Source organism: Tamandua tetradactyla, chromosome 7 (assembly GCF_023851605.1).
Source record: "Tamandua tetradactyla isolate mTamTet1 chromosome 7, mTamTet1.pri, whole genome shotgun sequence".
Classification (NCBI taxonomy): Eukaryota; Metazoa; Chordata; class Mammalia; order Pilosa; family Myrmecophagidae; genus Tamandua; species Tamandua tetradactyla.
In genome coordinates, this window is record NC_135333.1 from 37,285,715 (window position 1) to 37,302,844 (window position 17,130).

Below are 17,130 nucleotides of genomic sequence, written 5' to 3' on the forward strand. Positions count from 1 at the left end.
CAAAAAAAAAAAATTAAAAAGGGAGAAAACCCATTCTGCCTCCGCCCAGTGGAAGCCTCTGGAAGACTGGAAAAGCAAAGGCAAGAGGATTATTCATGGCTTCCGCAGGACATTTTTTAATTGAATTGGGTCCTTAGTGAGCAGTTTAAGACCATTAAATCTTGCGATTAGTCACGGTGGCTGAGCTGCAGTATATAAGAACATTTTAGGAGAAAATGCAAATCAAACCTCTGGCCCACCTTGGTCCCAGGGAAGCCCCAGCCAGGCCCATTTCTCATTCTTCCAGGTACACGCGAGTTGTGCAAACAGCTCACCAGGTGACACGGCCCCAGCCACTGTATTTGCATCAAGAATTTATTTCACCCTAAGGGCAAAAAATGTCTTCTCACAAGATGAAAAGGGAGGCGTTCGGAAAACTGGAGAGACTTTTATGGCTTTATATTGTTACTGTCTGATGCCACAGACGGTATCAGGACTACACGGCCGCACTGATAGAACAAAATGACTCAATGCATCCTAAATGAGCCACTTTGATGACTTGAGGGCTTTTAGAGAGGCAAGAGGAATGTACCTTACTTCCAATTTGATTTTTTTAATAGCCCCTGACGCCCACAGGAGGCCCCAGCCTTGAGCACAGCCGCCAGGAGTAGTGGCCCTCTCAGGGGCAAAGGAAAGCTCAGCTGCCGTCTCCTGCCTTCTATCCCTAGTGCCCCATGGGAGCCTGGGCTTTGCCAGAAATCAAATTGGATTCTGGGTCTCCATGAGGGCTTTCCGAAAGCGAATTAAAAGTGACCACATCTAGGTCTGTTTGAAATCCCTGAAATGAAGTAGGGAGAGGGTAAGGGAGAGGAGGGAGAATGTTCTGGGCCCTGAAAAAGGCAAAAAGTTTCTGTTTGTGACAATATTCTTGGTTGATTTTTATTTTTTAATTTTGAGATAATTACAGATTCACAGGAAGTTGCAAGGAGAATACAGTGGTAGCCTGTACCCTTCTCCCAGCTTCCCCTAAAGGTTATGTCTTTATGTAACTGAAGACCACATTAGTACCAAGACACTGACATGGGTGAGAAGTGTGCATGGAGTTCCGTCACATCATCACGTGTGTAGATTCATGGTGGTTTAATTGTGACCAGTGAGGAAAATCTGCTGGAGTGGAAGTAGGGGGCCCCGAGAGAAAGTGACCTAATCCCTGGTATGTGTGAATGTAATCTTATTTGGAAATAGAGTCTCTGAATCTAACGAGGTAAATTAAGATGAGGTCATACTGGATTAGGGTGGGCCCTAAATCCAATGACCAGTGTCCTTATAAGAAGAGACACAGACACATACAGAGGAGAAAGAGTGAAGCCAAGGAATGCCAAGGAACGCTGGCCACTGCCAGAAGCTAGAAGAGGCAAGGAAGGGGTCTCCCCTACAGTTTTCAGAAGTGCAGCCCTGCCCACACAGAATTCTGGAGACTTCTGGCCTCCAGAACCATGAGACAATGAATGTCTGTTTCTTCAGCTTCCTGGTTTCTGGTTATTTGTTATGACAGCCCTCAGAAACACCGAATGTGGGCTGGTGTAGCGGTTTAGGATAAGTGGGGGACCCTGACCCGAAGATGTTCACACTCCCTCTCAAGCTCTTCTCCAAGGCCTCTGCCAAGCTTCCCTCAAGAGAAAGACAGGGCAGCCAGGAAACCGGGGAGAGGCTCCCGGGCATGTGACCCACCCCTGGCAACTGGCGGGAGAGAATACTATCCACTTCTCCAGCCCCTCATCACCTTGGAAGCAAAGGCCTAGGCCACTGGAGTCTGGGGTAGGTGTGGCAATCCCCTCACATCCAGGGCTGCTGCGGAAGAAACAGAAGAAAATCCCTCTGTCTCTAGGACAGGGGTAGGAGCCTCTGCTTCTAATCCCTAGAAACCAGGTCCAGATCCCCCGCTTCTGAAGAGAGGAAGAAGTGAAGGCCACCTGTGCTTGGCGGAGAGGCGGCCCACCCTTCCAGGCCCAGAGTCTGCACCAGCACGAGGCAGAGGTCGGCAGCTACTGGCGAGGGCCCGGAAACTGTCTCCTGCCCAAGACCCCCACGGGTCCAAGGCAGGGATGTCAGGCCCCGCCTAAAACTGAGGCTGGACCAGGAATATCAAGACACTCCTGCACCCCCATCATGATTTTGGCATCAAATAATAACCAACAGGGCTGTCGAAAGAGGCCCCTGTCGGTGCGATGTGTAGGCATTGCTGAAAGCTGAGAGGGGAATTGGGGCACCAGGACAAAACTCCAGCAGCCCCATCTCCCACTGAGCGCAGTCACAGCAGAGCTCCCCTGGAGGAATCAGGCAGGCGGATGACCCTAGGGGAAGAACAGCAGGTCTACGCTGACCACATCGACTCAGCCCCACACACTAAGGAAACAACAGAAGAGGTGGCATGCCCATTTTCAGGCATACACACGATTTGTACCACAGTCTCTGCTGTTTATGCATGACACCTGATGTTCAATAATAATAAACAATTCCCTTCCCCCCAACACATGCACAAGAAAACACTGAACCCGCTGCCAAGTGATACAGCAATCCACAGAACCTGACTCAGAGATGACCTGCATGTAGGAACTGTCAGACCAGGACTTGACCACAACTCTGATTAATATGCTGAAGGGTTTAGTGGAAAAGGAGGGAAACAGGTATGGACATATGGGGGGTTTCAGCAGAGAGATGGAAACTATTACATATGGGGCAGAAAAGGCAGAAGGCAGAAAAATGGCAGAAAAATGCACTGCCTTCTTCAAGTGCAACAGAGACACTGGAATGGGACAGAAGTGGAGAAGGAGCCCACAGCATTAGAGGCAAAGGCTGGGGAGCGGCTCACGGGGGTAGGGGCATGATGTGGGGTGGGGGTGGCTGGAGTTTCACTGTCCTCTCAGGAACAGGGGCAAGATGTGCCCACATGAGGGAGTAATCAGAACTGAGCCCCAGCCCATTACTGAGGGCTGAGATGGATAAAGGCACCCAGGGAAGAGCTGGCACCGGGCCTGTGCCGAGAGTGGGCACAGATTTGCACCAGTTGTTGAGGCCAAAGGCTGTGGGGGCAGGTTCGGAGCAGTCCATCCCTGAGGACCGGGCTGAGGACCTGCAGCCCCTTGTCACAGTGAGGACCAAGCAAAGGAGAGACTCCCACACAAGCTGAGCGTTTGTTACAGCAGCCCAAGCTGCATATTCTAATACAAAGAATACATTTTTGTATGTGTTTGTGAACAAACGGGTTGAATTTCAAGCATATTAACATGGAACCCAGGGGGTGGATTTGGAGGTGAGTTGTATGATCAGAAGGAGAAAGAGATTTTTCTCAACTTTAGATTCTGTTATAAACATAAAATAGATATGGTAAACTGTAAAAGATCCTACTAAAAAAGGTGAAAACAAAGTGGGTTAACTTACGGCTCCAGACAGCTAAAGTCTTTAATCTCCTGTGCTCTGCTGAGACAGACCCTGCCTCACCCCTGTGCCATGCCGGGGTCTCTAGTCCCAGCAGGCTCTGCGACTTCTAGAACAAGCCTCCCTGTGCCTCATAATGCCGGTCACCGTGGTCACGTGCAAAGTTCCAACCTCGTGCAGGAGCCCAGGTGCCTATTTTCCTTCTGGTCCCTCCCATGCCCCACCCCTTCCACTGTACTCAGGGGCAAAACCCGACATCTTCCGCCTGCTCTATGAAACTCTAGGCTCCAAGTGAAGCCTGCGCTCCCCTGAGGATGCTGTTCTGGCTCCCTAGAGGGAAGCTGCTTTGGCTTCCACCACCCACATCTACCCTCCGCCCATCTTCAGGGTCTCCTTAGTCTGCCCTGTAGCTGGGACACTATGTCTTGCAGGCTCACTGTTTTCTCTCTGTCATGCTTTCTGTCATTGTTTTTAGCAAATTCGGTATCTCTGTGACACACAGATGCTCCCGCCAACATGATGACATTCCTTAGCTTCCCCTTGACCACTGATACAGTACCCCGAGGTGTCACCAATGTCTGTGGCAACCCTAAAATTCAAATCTAAACCTTCCTCTCTGACCATCCCCTTGTATTCTCTGCTCCTCCACTCTGGCATGCTTTCCTTACTGAGACCTTCCATCCATTCATCCTCCCACTTTGACAGCCCTATCCATCACCCTTGCTCCCCACGTCTTCACCTCCCTTCCGAACTAGTTTAAATTCCACACAAGTGCTTCCTAACTTGTGCTTTCCTTGCCTCTCTCCCTCCACTGAACTGACCTGCTTTAACTGCTAGACACTCTTCCTACCTGTGCCCAGGAAATGCACTTTCCCATTCTTTGTGATGACTGTTTCATGCCATCTCCTCTCCTTAAATATCGTATATGCCCCTGAGGCTCAAATGATATCTTTGCTCTTTATTTCATAGATAAAGCACGAAGGACACCAACTTAGCTGCCTCTGTACTTCCCTGTTCTAGAACATGGGAGGAGAGCCACCGCTCCATGGGTCTCTGGAGCCTGGCCCTTCTAGTCTGCCTTCCTGACCTGCAGAAGCTGGAAGGGCAGGAGCCACAACTCCCATTTTCCCTTTCCCTGAGACCTGGAAGGCAGAAATGAGCAAGGTGCAGGGCAGCCCCTGGGAGATGAGCACTCCTTGCATGCAAGGAGCAGAGGTACTTGATTCTCCATCCCTGTTCTTAGCATCACAGATGCTGAGCACGCTGCAGGCAGCAGCAGTGGAGTTTCCAAGGGGAGGAAGGGCTCCGTGGTGTGGTTGGGTTTCTCCTGCCTGACATGGTTCCCAGCAGTGGGGGCAGTCTCATGGTTCCCCAGCCCTTCTAGAGCTTCTGTAAGCTCCTAATACCCTTCAAAAAAATATCTTGTCCTGCTTGAGGTAGCCTGAGTGGATTCTACAACCTGCAACTAAGAATCCCCCTAAATACACAAAGCAAAAAGGGAAGTCTCCAAGTAAATCAGAAAAAGAGAGGTTCAGATCATGTTATCTAGCGCTAATACAATCCAAACAGAAATCTACAATAAAAGATCCCCAAAAACCCTCAATCTGGAAAATGGAAACCTCACTTCTAAACCGTTTATCATTTAAAGAGATCTCAGGCAATATGGTGGTCTAGACATTCTAATAAGCCCTCCTCCACAAAACAGCCAGTTGATGGATAAATGCTTTATAAACACACTTTTAAATGCATTTTAGAGTTTTCAAGAAAGTACAGGAAATCTTTGGGGGCCAGAAAACCTGCTAAAGGTGAACACAAATTTGAAAGCCAGTAATACCCTAGGGCAAAAGTCCATCATGGGAGTCCAAAGTTTTAATCTTAAAGGCCCTCAGGGAAGGGAGACAAGAGCTGGGGCCTGTACAGAACTGAGCAGGTAGGGATGCTGCAGAAACAGCCAGGTTACCTGAAGGGCTAGAGCGTCAGTGAAGAAAGCTGCCTACGGAGGATCTGGAGTGTGAATCTATTTTTGCCTCTCCATCATGGCATGTCAAGACAGAGGAACTAAAGTGGTTCCAGGCTGGGAGTATCCTTGGCACCAGGAAGAAGCAAACTCAAGTCATCTTTGGAGAAAACCCTCCCCAGTCCATGCTCCTCGTGAGTCCTCCAGATTAAATTCAACCAATTAAAAGGTCTCAATGAAATAATCACCAAACACATGAAGATGCAAGTCACCATGGACATAAATTGGCAAAAACAAGCTAAGACAGAATTAGACTTCAGATATAGTTGAAAATTTTTAAACCACCAATGTATAGGTTAAACAATATATAGATAACACACAGTTGATGAGAGAATTGATGAACGTGAAGATAGTCTGGAACAGTTGTTCTCAAACTTTAGCACATCACCAGAGGCCTTATGAACACACAGATTGCTTAGCCCTACCCACAGGGTTTCTGATTCAGTAGGTGTGTCTTGCAATATACCAAGACAAGACATGACCTTAAAAGCAACAACAATGGAAGCTAGAAGAAAGCAAAATGATCTTTTTTGATTTTTTCTTTTTCTTTTTTTTTGCATGGAGAGGCACTGGGAATTGAACCCAGGTCTCCAACATGGCAGGAGAGAATTCTACCACTGAGCCACCATTGCACCACCCCAAAATGATCTTTTTAAAGTGTTGAGGGAAAATTGCTATCAATTCACAATTCTCTACCCAGAAAATGCCTTTCAAAAATATGACAAAATAGTTTGTCAGATAAAAGCTGAGAGAGTTTGCCATTCACAGACCATGTCTAAAGGACATACTTTAAGAAGAAAGAAAAAGAAGAGGGAGAAAAAGAAAGATGAAGAAACCTAAAGCAACTGAATAAAAACAACAAAAACTGATAAATATGAATGTCATGTTAAATAAACACTAACTGTGTAACACTATATCAGTCTAAGGTTTAATTTGTGGAGAAAAAAATAAGAGATCTAAAATACTGAATACATGAAACTTAAAATTTGATGGGGACATATCCTTCTGTGCTTGGAGGACAATGGAGATAGTGTTCAACTTTGGACTTTGTTTTATTACGTATGGTAAAATTCCAAGGTCAATAACCACTAAAAGAACAAATAGAAGGAATACAGCCAATATAAAAGCTCAGTTTAAAAGAAGAAAGGAGATAAAAATAGAAAAGAGATGGGTGTTAAGTAGAAAACAATATTACATGGCAGAAATAAATTCACATACAACAGTAATCACAATAAATGTAAGTGGACCAAACGTGTCAACTAAAAGTCGGAGATTATTAGATTGGACTTTTCAAAGTCCAGCTATGTGCTGTTTATAATTATAACACATGCACAAAACATGTTGCGAAGGGCTGAAGATAAAAAGATGGAAGTAGAAATATCAAGAAAACAAAAAGGAACCTGGAGTAGTTATATTAATATTAGGCAAAATAAACTTTAAGTAAAAAACTATCTTCCAGGGATAAAGAAGGCTTTTATATAATGATAAAAGGTTCAGTTCACTAGGAGAATATAATAATTCTAAATATGTATGCACTTAAATAAAAAAAACCTCTGACCATATATAAAATAAAAGTAAATGGAATTACAAAAATGTATACGTATACCATCACAGTGGTAGATTTAGATATATTCCTTAGACAGCGATTGATAGACCAAGGAGACAAAGAATAAAGATGCTTTAAAGGACAGAAATAACAAGCTGGTTTTAGTGAACATACATGGATCCTTTCATCGAACTATTAGAGGCTGCATATTCTATCCACACGTGAAATTTTTATAAAAATTGACAAACACAGCACAATTCAAAATATTTCCAAGAACTGATATAATTCAGATTACATTCTTTAACCAAAATGTAGTTAATTTATAAGTTAATAATTTATAAATACTCATTCATTTGGAAAGAGAAAAGCATATTTCTAAATGCTTCATAGATCAAAGAAGGAATAAAAATCGAAATAAAAATAATGAATGGAAAAAACTACATATAAAAAATTGTATGCACCTTAAGTGGTAATTAGAAGGAAATATATATTTTAAATGCTCATTAAGAAAAAGAAAACAACTTCAATTAAAAAGCTTAGTGTCCAATTAAAATAACACAGAAGAAATAAGAGCAGAGATTAATAAACCAGAAGTCCATGATATAACTGAATCAGTAATATCAAAAACTGACTCTTTGAAAAGAATTTTAAAAACAGGAAAATTTTGGTAAGGTTAAACCAGGAAAAAATATATTAGGAATGAAAAGGAGGTGCAATGACAGATGCAGCAGAGATGAAAAGGATGTTTTCAAAATTTTTATGCCAATAAATTTGAAAGGTTAGCAAGAAAAGTGGAAAAAATAACTTATCAAAACTGACTTAAAAATAAGAAAGACTGAATAACTCTGTAGCCATTAAACATATAAAATCAATAGTTAAAATCTTCCTATGAAGAAAACACTGGGCCCAGAAGGCTTTACCAGTATTTCTACTTAACTTTCAAGTTTTATAGCTGCACTCATAAAACTTCTGGAAAACAAAACAATGATGGAATTACCCCAGACCCTACCTAGGAAGCTAGCATGATATTGATAACCAAAGTCAGAAAGTGGTAGGAAAAAAGAAAGTTAGTTACAGACTAACACCACTCACACAAATTATACACGCAAAAAGTTGCAAACTGAATCTAGCATTGTAAAAACATTTTAAATACATCATGTTCAAATTAGGCTAATACTTGGAATACAAGTGTGGTTTAATATTTGAATTCACCATACTAAGAAAATGAATGAGAAAAACTACCTGACAATCTCAATCAATACAGGAAAAGGACTGATGAAATTCAGTAGACACTCATAGCCAACAGCTCTTAGAAAAATAGAACTAAGAAGGAACTTCTAATAGTTCAATAAACAATATCTACAAAAAAATCTAGAGGAAACCTCAGATTTAATTTTGAAATGTTAGAACCATTTCATTAAAATGAAGGACAAAAGAAAGAGGTCCACTATCAGCTTCTAATCAACATTGAACTGGAGGTTTTAGCCATTTCTATAAGACAAGAAAAAGAAATAAAAGGTATGTAGATTGGAAAAGAAATCCTGTCACTATTCACAGATATTATTAGAATTGACAAGAGAATTTAGAAAGGTGGCTACACCAGTAACACACGGATTATGTAACTTAAGAAGACACCTTTTATAGTATAAATATCTTATTAAAATAAAAATATAATTTAAGGATGCAAATGACCTCTGGGCAGAAAATTATAGTACTAAATTAAAGATAATAATGTGTTCGTATATAGAAAGCCTCAATATTGAAAAGATGTCATTTCTCCCCAAAGTGATATAAAGACCTCATGAAACTCCTATAAAACTTTAATGAGGTTCCTTGTGAAAATTGACCAGATGATCCTAAAAGGTCTGTGGAAAGCAAAGGATAAAGATGAACCCAGATATCAAAACTTATAAAGCTAACGTAATTCAGAAGGTTGGTATTAATTCAAGGACAGAGAGAAAGATCAGTAGAACAGCATAAAGGTTCCAGAGATAGACCTAAACGTATATGGAAAATTATACATGACAGAGATGGTGTTGCAGCTAAGTGAGGAGACCATGAACAATTAAAAATAAGTGTTGGGAAAATTGGCCATCCATATGGAGAAGAGTTGAATTGGATTCCTACCTACCTCTTAGTGTGAAGAGAAATATATTTCAGATGTATTAAAAGCGTAAAGTGAAACAAAAACTTAAAAACCTTTAGAATACAGGTTAATCTTTATGACCATGGGATAGATTAGGATCTTTTAACCAGAGCCTACAAGTGGTGACTTGTAAATGGAAAGAGAGATACATCTGGTTACATCAAATTAAAGATTTTTTCCATGCAAGGGAACCCACATGCATGCATACCCACACACTACTGACAAAGGATCTACGTCCAGAACTCCTCCACATTCCATTCCCACTCCACTGGCAGCCCCTCAGTCCCTTTTGCTGGTTCTTTCTAATCTCCCTGATTCGTCAGTCAGAAGGTCCCAGGACTCAGTCTTCCTCTCTTCATCGACCCTCAGTCCAGCTTAAAATATTATCTATGCACCGTGACTCCCAAGGGTGTATTTGGAGGACTCTCTAGATTCCACACTTGTCCACCCAACTCCCTACTCCACATCCTCGCTTGGATGTACAACACCAAACTACTGATCTCCACTGCCCCCCACCGGCCCCCAAAGGTGCTCTACCCACAGCTCTCCCTTTCTGTTCATGCCTCCTCTATCCTTCCAGTTCTGCCCAAAGTTCACTCCCCCCATTTCTACCCCATATCCACTAGCAAATCCTATTGACTCCAACTCCAAAACACTCATAATCAGCTAGTTCTCAGCTCCACAGCCACTGGGATTGCTCCCTGTTCTCCCTGCTTCTGCTCTCCCGATCCTCTGTGTGCATACCCACAGGAATGCATACCCACACACTACTGACAAAGGATCCATGTCCAGAACTTCTCCACATTCTATTCTGCTCTCCACGTAGCATGGGTGCTGTTTCAAATGCAAGTCAGATCATGTCACATTTATGCTCAAAACCCCCAGTCCTCACATCTCACTGTAATTAAGGGTCAAAGAGCCCCACTGGACTCAAGACCCCTTGTTCCTGCTTCCTGGACTCTGAGCTCACCTCCTTTCAGCTCTCCCCTTGCACACTGTGATCCGTATTTTTCCCAAGTTCCTGCCTTGCTGCCTTTTCACCTATGGCCTCTCTGCCAAGGAATCTCTGCTCCCAGACATCCACCGGGGTGGTCCCTCCACCCCTAGGGCTTTTCTCAAACGTCACCTGCTCAGTGAGCTGCCCTAACAACCTGATTTTAAACTGCACCCCCATTCCCTATCCCTATCCCACATTCTTCATTTTTTTTTTTTTTTGCCTTTATAGCATTTATCACCATCTCACGTACCATACACTTTCCATATACCCTCCACCCTCAGAACGTAAACTCCTTGAGGGCAGAGTGTTTTGCACACTGGCCTGCTCACAGCAACTCCTATGCAGCAGCATGCTCGTTCCTCTAATTCAGGGCTGTTCCCTCTGGCTGTATGCGCTCTCCTCTTTATTCTCAGAGGCAACTCCCAGGATCCCAACTTCTGGTCCTCAGAGAATTTTCCCCAGTCCTTAGTCTAGGCCAGGCCCCTGCTGTATCTCTCAGCGTGTGACCTTCCCCTTCACAGCAGGGAGCATCTCCTGGCTACACACATGATGTGCTATTAGTGAGTGGTGTCTCCCTCCCCTTCCTGCATGCAAGCCCCCTGAAGGTTGGGAGAACAGTGGGCCCCCATAAATGAATAAATGAAAAGCTGCATGCTGCCTCCAGAGCACCCACTGCATGGTCAAGACAGACAGTTAGGTGCCTGCGTACTTGCAGGAGGGGCACAGGCTCAGCTATGAGATGGGGGTTCAGGGGGGCCCCAAATTGGGAGAGGCCAGCTCCACCAGGCAAAGGTGAGGCCAGGAAAGGCTGGAGTGTGGAAGCAGGGGTAAGAGGCAAGGGGCAGGAGCAGGCAGAGGCAGCAGTGTGCAAGGGTGAGGAAGGCCAAAAGGGTGAGGGGAGGGTACCTACAAGAGCCTGGGAGTACAGGAAAAGATGTGGAAACTCAGAAAGGTTGAGTTACCTGTCCAAGTTCACACAGCTGCAAAGGGCAGAAATAGGATTAAAACCCAAGTCTGCGTTCCTGAAGCATTGTTTTGTTCTCCACCAGCATATTTCCCATTTCCTAGGGGTGTCTGTTTTAGAAGTACACATAAAAGTGTTCAGGAAATGTTTAACAGTTCCTTTCCCTAACATAACTGCATATTGGGAGTCCTTATGTGATTGCTATGGACTGATCTAAATCAGAGGCTCTCACTCTGGGTCTCTATCTTCTTAAGCACTGACCAAGCCTTTGTAACATGCTTTACGCAGAGCCACGAAGACCCATCTGTTTCCAACTCCATCTACTCTGAAAGTTGCTCTCCTTTTCTTGAAAGGTTAACTACAACACAAGGTTTCAAAAGATGTGCAACTCCCATACCTGATTTACAGAGAGTCAAGTAAAGAAAAGCCAAGAAAGTCAGCCCCTCAGATTCATGATTGTTAGTTTAAGGATGATAACGTAGATAAACCAAGTCACGAAATGCTGCTTAATGTGGCTGTTAACTGTCCCAGCCTTCATCAGACTCACTCAAATAATCGCATGATGGGTCTAGACATGTTAAGAGTGCAAATTATTTCTGTGTCATACTTTAACAGACACTGTGCTACTCAGCGAAGAAGGTCATCGGGAAAGTAACTCATGCAAGGAGAAAACATCTGGATCTCAGGGCTCTTGCTTTCTGTTTCCCAGCCTGTCATCCAGAAGCATCCTTCCCAAATATAGCATGATTTCTGCTCATCATCATCCAACTTAAACCACAGTGTATGCCAGAGTTTGATGTTCTTGATGATGTAGGCTGTGTTTGAGACGTGTCAGCTTATTTTTAAAACACAGCATTTAAAAATAAGTGCTTTATTTGGTGGGGGTTGGAGGGGTATTGATGTGCTGGGGATTATGAAGTTTTCTTGCGGACAATTAAAATTAAATTCTATGTAATGGATGTTAGCATGTCATTAATTGATATCTATAATTAGAGTGAAATTTAACTAATTTAGATTCAATGAAAACCCTTTATTGGTTACAAAAAAAACCTTTATCAGTAAAACCTTTATGAGCCAGCCCCATAGAACAATAAATGCAACTGTATTAATTTTAAAGGCTCACATTCACTTATACTAATAGAGAGAAGTATTTGCAAATATAGATCCTGCTTGGCTTGCTCTGTGGGACAGAACCATTTGGAGACAGCACACTTTATTTTGCATCATAAAAATGATCATACCAAAATGCCTTTTATTAACATGGTACTTGAGGCAAGTTAAACCTGCTTTTCAGATCGTTACTGCCTTTAGCAAACTCATGTTTCAGGTAGTGAATTCAGAGGTCTGAGTAGGTGTGGGGAACATGGGGGTGTGATAATCACCCCTCCCTGTGGGTACTTTCAATCTTTACTCGGGAATCCTGAAACTTCGGAGGTGGAAGAGTGACCTTTTCAGTGGAAGATGCCCCAGGTTCCCTGGGAAATCTGCAGGAAGCTCCCCGGGTGGAGCCGGAGCAGAACCAGGATGATGCAGGGGGGCAGAGTTGCTTTCGTAAGGACTTTGGATCTCCCTTTTCCTTGAAATTATTCTGTGGGGATGGGAACTGCTTCATTGAGACTTTGGGTGGGTTTGTAGCAATGCGTTTTATGGGTGAAGGGCAATCTGCTTCCCTAATTGTAACATTGGGGCTCAGAGGCATATGGTAGGACAGGTGAATGTGGACAACCATCTAAGGGCCAACATCCCTCATCAGGATTTGCTGCATTCTTTGGTGCCAGGCACTGTTGCGGCACTTGAGGCATAGCAGAGGCAAAGGCATTCAAGGCACAGTGATTACTGCCACAATGGACCACAGTCAGCTAGCAGTGGCATTCTCTGCTGAAGCTCCTCCTTTCCTACTGCAACGGTGGCCAGGTTGGCTCTGGGAATCCACTGCGCTCGGAGGGCTCTAGAGGCCCAAGGTAGCAGCTGCCAGAGCCTTTGAGCTCCTCTTGAGAGAGGAGACTGCTGAGTCCCTCCTTTGGGGGTGCTGTGATGGATAGCAGGACCCTAGACTGGGGGTCTCTGGATCCATCCTGTGGGCAGTGGGCTGCTACAGCCTGCTTAGAGATTAGCCCCGGAGAGTCTGAAAGCACTGACAGCAGGGCCATAAAGTGGCAAGAAGCAAGGCTGGAGGGACTGAGTGGTAAGTGGGTGGGCAGCAACTTAAGGCTCCATGCTCCCTGCTCAAGTGGGTAGAGACACAGATTGCCCTTTTGGGATTTTATAGGTCCCAGAATGATCCAGGGAAGGGTGAAGGACAGTGGTAGCTGGAGCTGAGGTTAATTCAATGTACTATTGATTTGACACTATTTGAACCTGACTGGAAAGGTGCAGTTCATACCTATTCCAAAAACGGAGGGCTCCCCTGAGTCTTCAGTAAGATGAGAAAAATATATAATAACTTCAAGTGTTTTAAAGTTAGAGAACAGTCTTCAACTCGCATATTTACCACCCTGCAAAATGGCTGGGCCCATACCCCATTGCTTAGGAGAATCCGCCAACGCATTGCTTACTTGTTCATCTGTCAAGATTTGGACGTGACGATTGCAGATGGCCCTGAACTCATCTCGGGAGGCAGTGTTTGTCTTCATGGTGTCAAAGTTCTCAAACTCCTGGGTGATGGCGCCATAATGGGAAGTCACTGCTTTGCGGAGACGTGCCAGGATGTCCCTCTTTGCCCTCTCCTTGGGAGATATGGGTGGCGGGCCTTTGGGCATTTTTTCAGCCCACTCGACAGCAGTCTGGACAAAACAAAGTGGATAAGTGATCCATTTAGTAAATAATAAATCACCTCTTGGCTCTGGACGCATTGCGCAAGGCAAGTCCTGGAGACCTCCAGCTTAAAGGGAAGATAAGCAAAGAGACACACACGAGGCAGATGCTGAAACTGGCATCTAACCATGGATATGGGTTTAGCTGAAAGGTAAGGCTGGGCATACCTGCCGTGGAGAAGTAATGAGAGCAGGTCAGTGCCAAGGGCAGGGTGATGGCCAGTCAAGGTGCTCCCTCTGGAACCCACTGCAGTCAGGCTTAGTCCTTGCCCCCAGGTGCTGCCATTCCCCAGACAGAAATGACACAGCTCATCAAGGTCACCAATACTGCCTTGTGGCTAAATGCCATGGGAAATCAATCCTGCTTGGCTGCAGAGCTGACCTCCCCCTCCTTCATGGCCTCTGGTACATGCATTCTTAGTTTCCCCCCCTCCTTTCCTTCTATACCTTCCAGGCTCCTTTCCTGGCTCCTCCTCACCTCTACCTCTGAATTGGCATTCCCTGGTCTCTAACCTTGGACTCATCCTCACCCTAACCTCTTTCACCCTCACCCCCTTCCCTTCTCTCCTCTTTTTTGCTCTTGAAGTCCAGAAAAAGGACATCTCACCTACTTTCCACACCCAGAAAATGGTGAATTTGTACAAGCGTAGGGAGGAGGTGTTGCCTGAGGGTTGAGAGCTCAGCCTTGTGCAGTTCATTTGGGACCTTCTGAGACACACCTAGGTGATCTTTAAATACCACCGGTCATTGACAATCCCCACTTACATCTGTGGTCAAACATGCACTCCACACCTCCATGGGAGTCTAGTGGGCACCCAGATGTAACATGATCAAGCCCAGTCTTCTCACTCCACCTCCCCACCCTCTGCTCTGCCACTGCCACCACTGCCATTACCAACGAGGCATGTTGCTCCTGAAATCTCCTTTGTCAGTCAACAGAAACTCAGCTCTTCCTGTCCGAGGACTTTCTATCATCCACCTCCTAACCATCTTCAGATCCCAGTGACCATGCTTTCCATTCATTCACACATGTGGTGACTCCTTGCTACCTCCATCCTCACCCCCCATCATGTTTTGTGTGGATTATTGCAACATCTCCATGCTTCCCATTTGGTCCCCCAGTCATTTTCTTCTGAGGATGATCTTTTAAAGATGCAAATAAGATCAAGGCAAAACTCTCAATTGGCTTGACACATTACTCAGAGTAAAAGACAAAGCTTCGCAATAGTCCTCCCACTGGTCTGCTCCCCAAAACTCTCTGAGTTCCCACCTAGTGACTCTTGTTTAGCCTTTTCCAAGTCAAAAGTTCCCCTTGTTTTGTTTCAAACACAGCAAATACATCCTTGCCTCAGGGTTTTTGCACTTGTTCTCTCCCCCAGAACACACGGCCCTGTATTGCCAAGGCTCCCTCTCTCATGTCCTTCAGAGTTTTTCTACCACCACCACCCCTCCCTGACTCCTTCTCACTCTCCTGTCTCTGCTTGCTTTCTGTTGCATTTATTGCCTTGTGATTCTTTTATTTATGTACTTCTTTATTGGGTAACAATTGATATTTCTATAAGATGGATTATAATGAAGCTGTTTAGGAGTTTCAGAGAATAATTTAATAATATGGTAAAATATTTGTGATGCAATATTAAATGGAAAAGGACCACAAAATGGTATCACACACATACACGCATGTATGCACACACAGGTGGTGTGCACACACACAAGTATTAAGATTCATTTTCTGGATGGAGGGATTAGAGATGATTTTTATTTTCTTTTTTATACTTTTCTGCATTTTCTGAATTCTCCAAAGTGAATAATTAGTACTTTTCTACTTAGAAGATGAATGCTATAAAAGCAATGGTAATTATATATTATAAATTAAATGATATATGTATTATTAAATAAATTATACAACAATGCAAAATGTGTGACAGGAAGGGTCGCTGTGGGCAGAGGCGGGCAGGTGACGGGGCTCCCGAGTACGATGCACAGTCCTGAGAGGGTGTCCCAGTCTCCAGCTCCCACCTGTGCAGCCTCATCCATAAAACAGGGCTAATGAGTATCATTCGTGCCACCTTTAACCCCAGAGCCCTGAGGCAGGCAGGCCAGCACCTGCGACCACACGTAATACACTGGTTTTGCTGCCAGTGGAACATATTTTGCCCCTGCTTGTAAACCTAATTATTAAACAAAGATCACTTGATAACGACGAGCTATTATTCCAATAAGCCATTCAACAAACACCTATGGAACATCTGTCACATGCCCAGGACTTTGCTAGGTGCCAGGGATGCAGAGGTAAGAAATAATCCTAAGTATCATCTCTGCCCAGGTGGATCTGAGAGTCCAGTGGGGCCAGAGAGGGCACAGGTGGAGCCTCTGCCAGGTGAAAGGAGGTTATTGCTCAACGGGTACTATGAAGGAGGGGGGTGCTGTGCCATGGAAACCACGGGCTGCTCCGGGGGCTGGAGGAAGTGCAGGCAGAAACTGATTAGAACCCTGGGGCAGGATGGAGCATTACCCTTATTCCACAAGCTGAAACTCGGGAGGTCAAGAAATGCCCCAAGTCTCAGAGCCTATCGAGAGCTCAGAGGCTGCCTGACCCCAAAGTCAACCGCTTTTCTCAATTTTGCAAGATACACAGTCATGGATGGTCTGGGCTGTGGCGATGCCTGGGTGGGGCCCGGGAGGCCAAGGAGCCTTAGTCCACAAAGGAGTCATCAAAGGAGAAGCCGGCCCTGCACAACCAGGTGCGTGGGCAGGGAAGACCCTTGGGCCACCACGATGTCTCCCTTTCATGGGGGTGGTTTTGCTGCCAGTGGAAGATATTTTGCCCCTGCTTGTAAACCTAATTATTAAACAAAGAACCCTGCTGAGCCCTCCCCTACAGGGCACCGCAGTCATGGGCTCGGAGTGCAGGTCCCAGGCCCACAGTACTCAGAGAACCCCTTGGGTCCTGGAGTATGAAGCCCATTGGGCCTCCTGCCAAGGGCACTGGTGTGGCACCTGCAAAGCGCCGACATTCTGGTTGACATTTCGCCTTTTAGTGGAGCTGCTGAGCCGCTGCCAGCCTCGTGCCCCAGGCCTGAAGGCACCAGGGATGGGGTGGGGTGGGGAACAGATGGCTCCTGGTCTGGCGCTGCTGCATCCCTGACATTCCTCACATGAGCACTGAATCTGAATGGGAAAAAAATCATGCTTTTTCTGTAAGTAGAAGAAATGTTCCTCCTAATCAA

At 45.0% G+C, this 17,130-nt stretch overlaps 1 protein-coding gene across 11 annotated transcripts in view; it reads right to left on the reverse strand.

Annotated features, from left to right (window-relative positions):
• EFCAB6 (EF-hand calcium binding domain 6) overlaps positions 1 to 17,130 on the reverse strand; it is a 357,426-nt gene that overhangs the window by 12,334 nt on the left and 327,962 nt on the right. For all 11 annotated transcript variants that reach the window (XM_077169111.1, XM_077169107.1, XM_077169109.1 and 8 more), the window contains one exon: positions 13,643 to 13,870. In XM_077169111.1, coding sequence (XP_077025226.1) covers positions 13,643 to 13,870 — 228 coding nt within the window. The remainder of the gene's footprint in view (positions 1 to 13,642; positions 13,871 to 17,130) is intronic.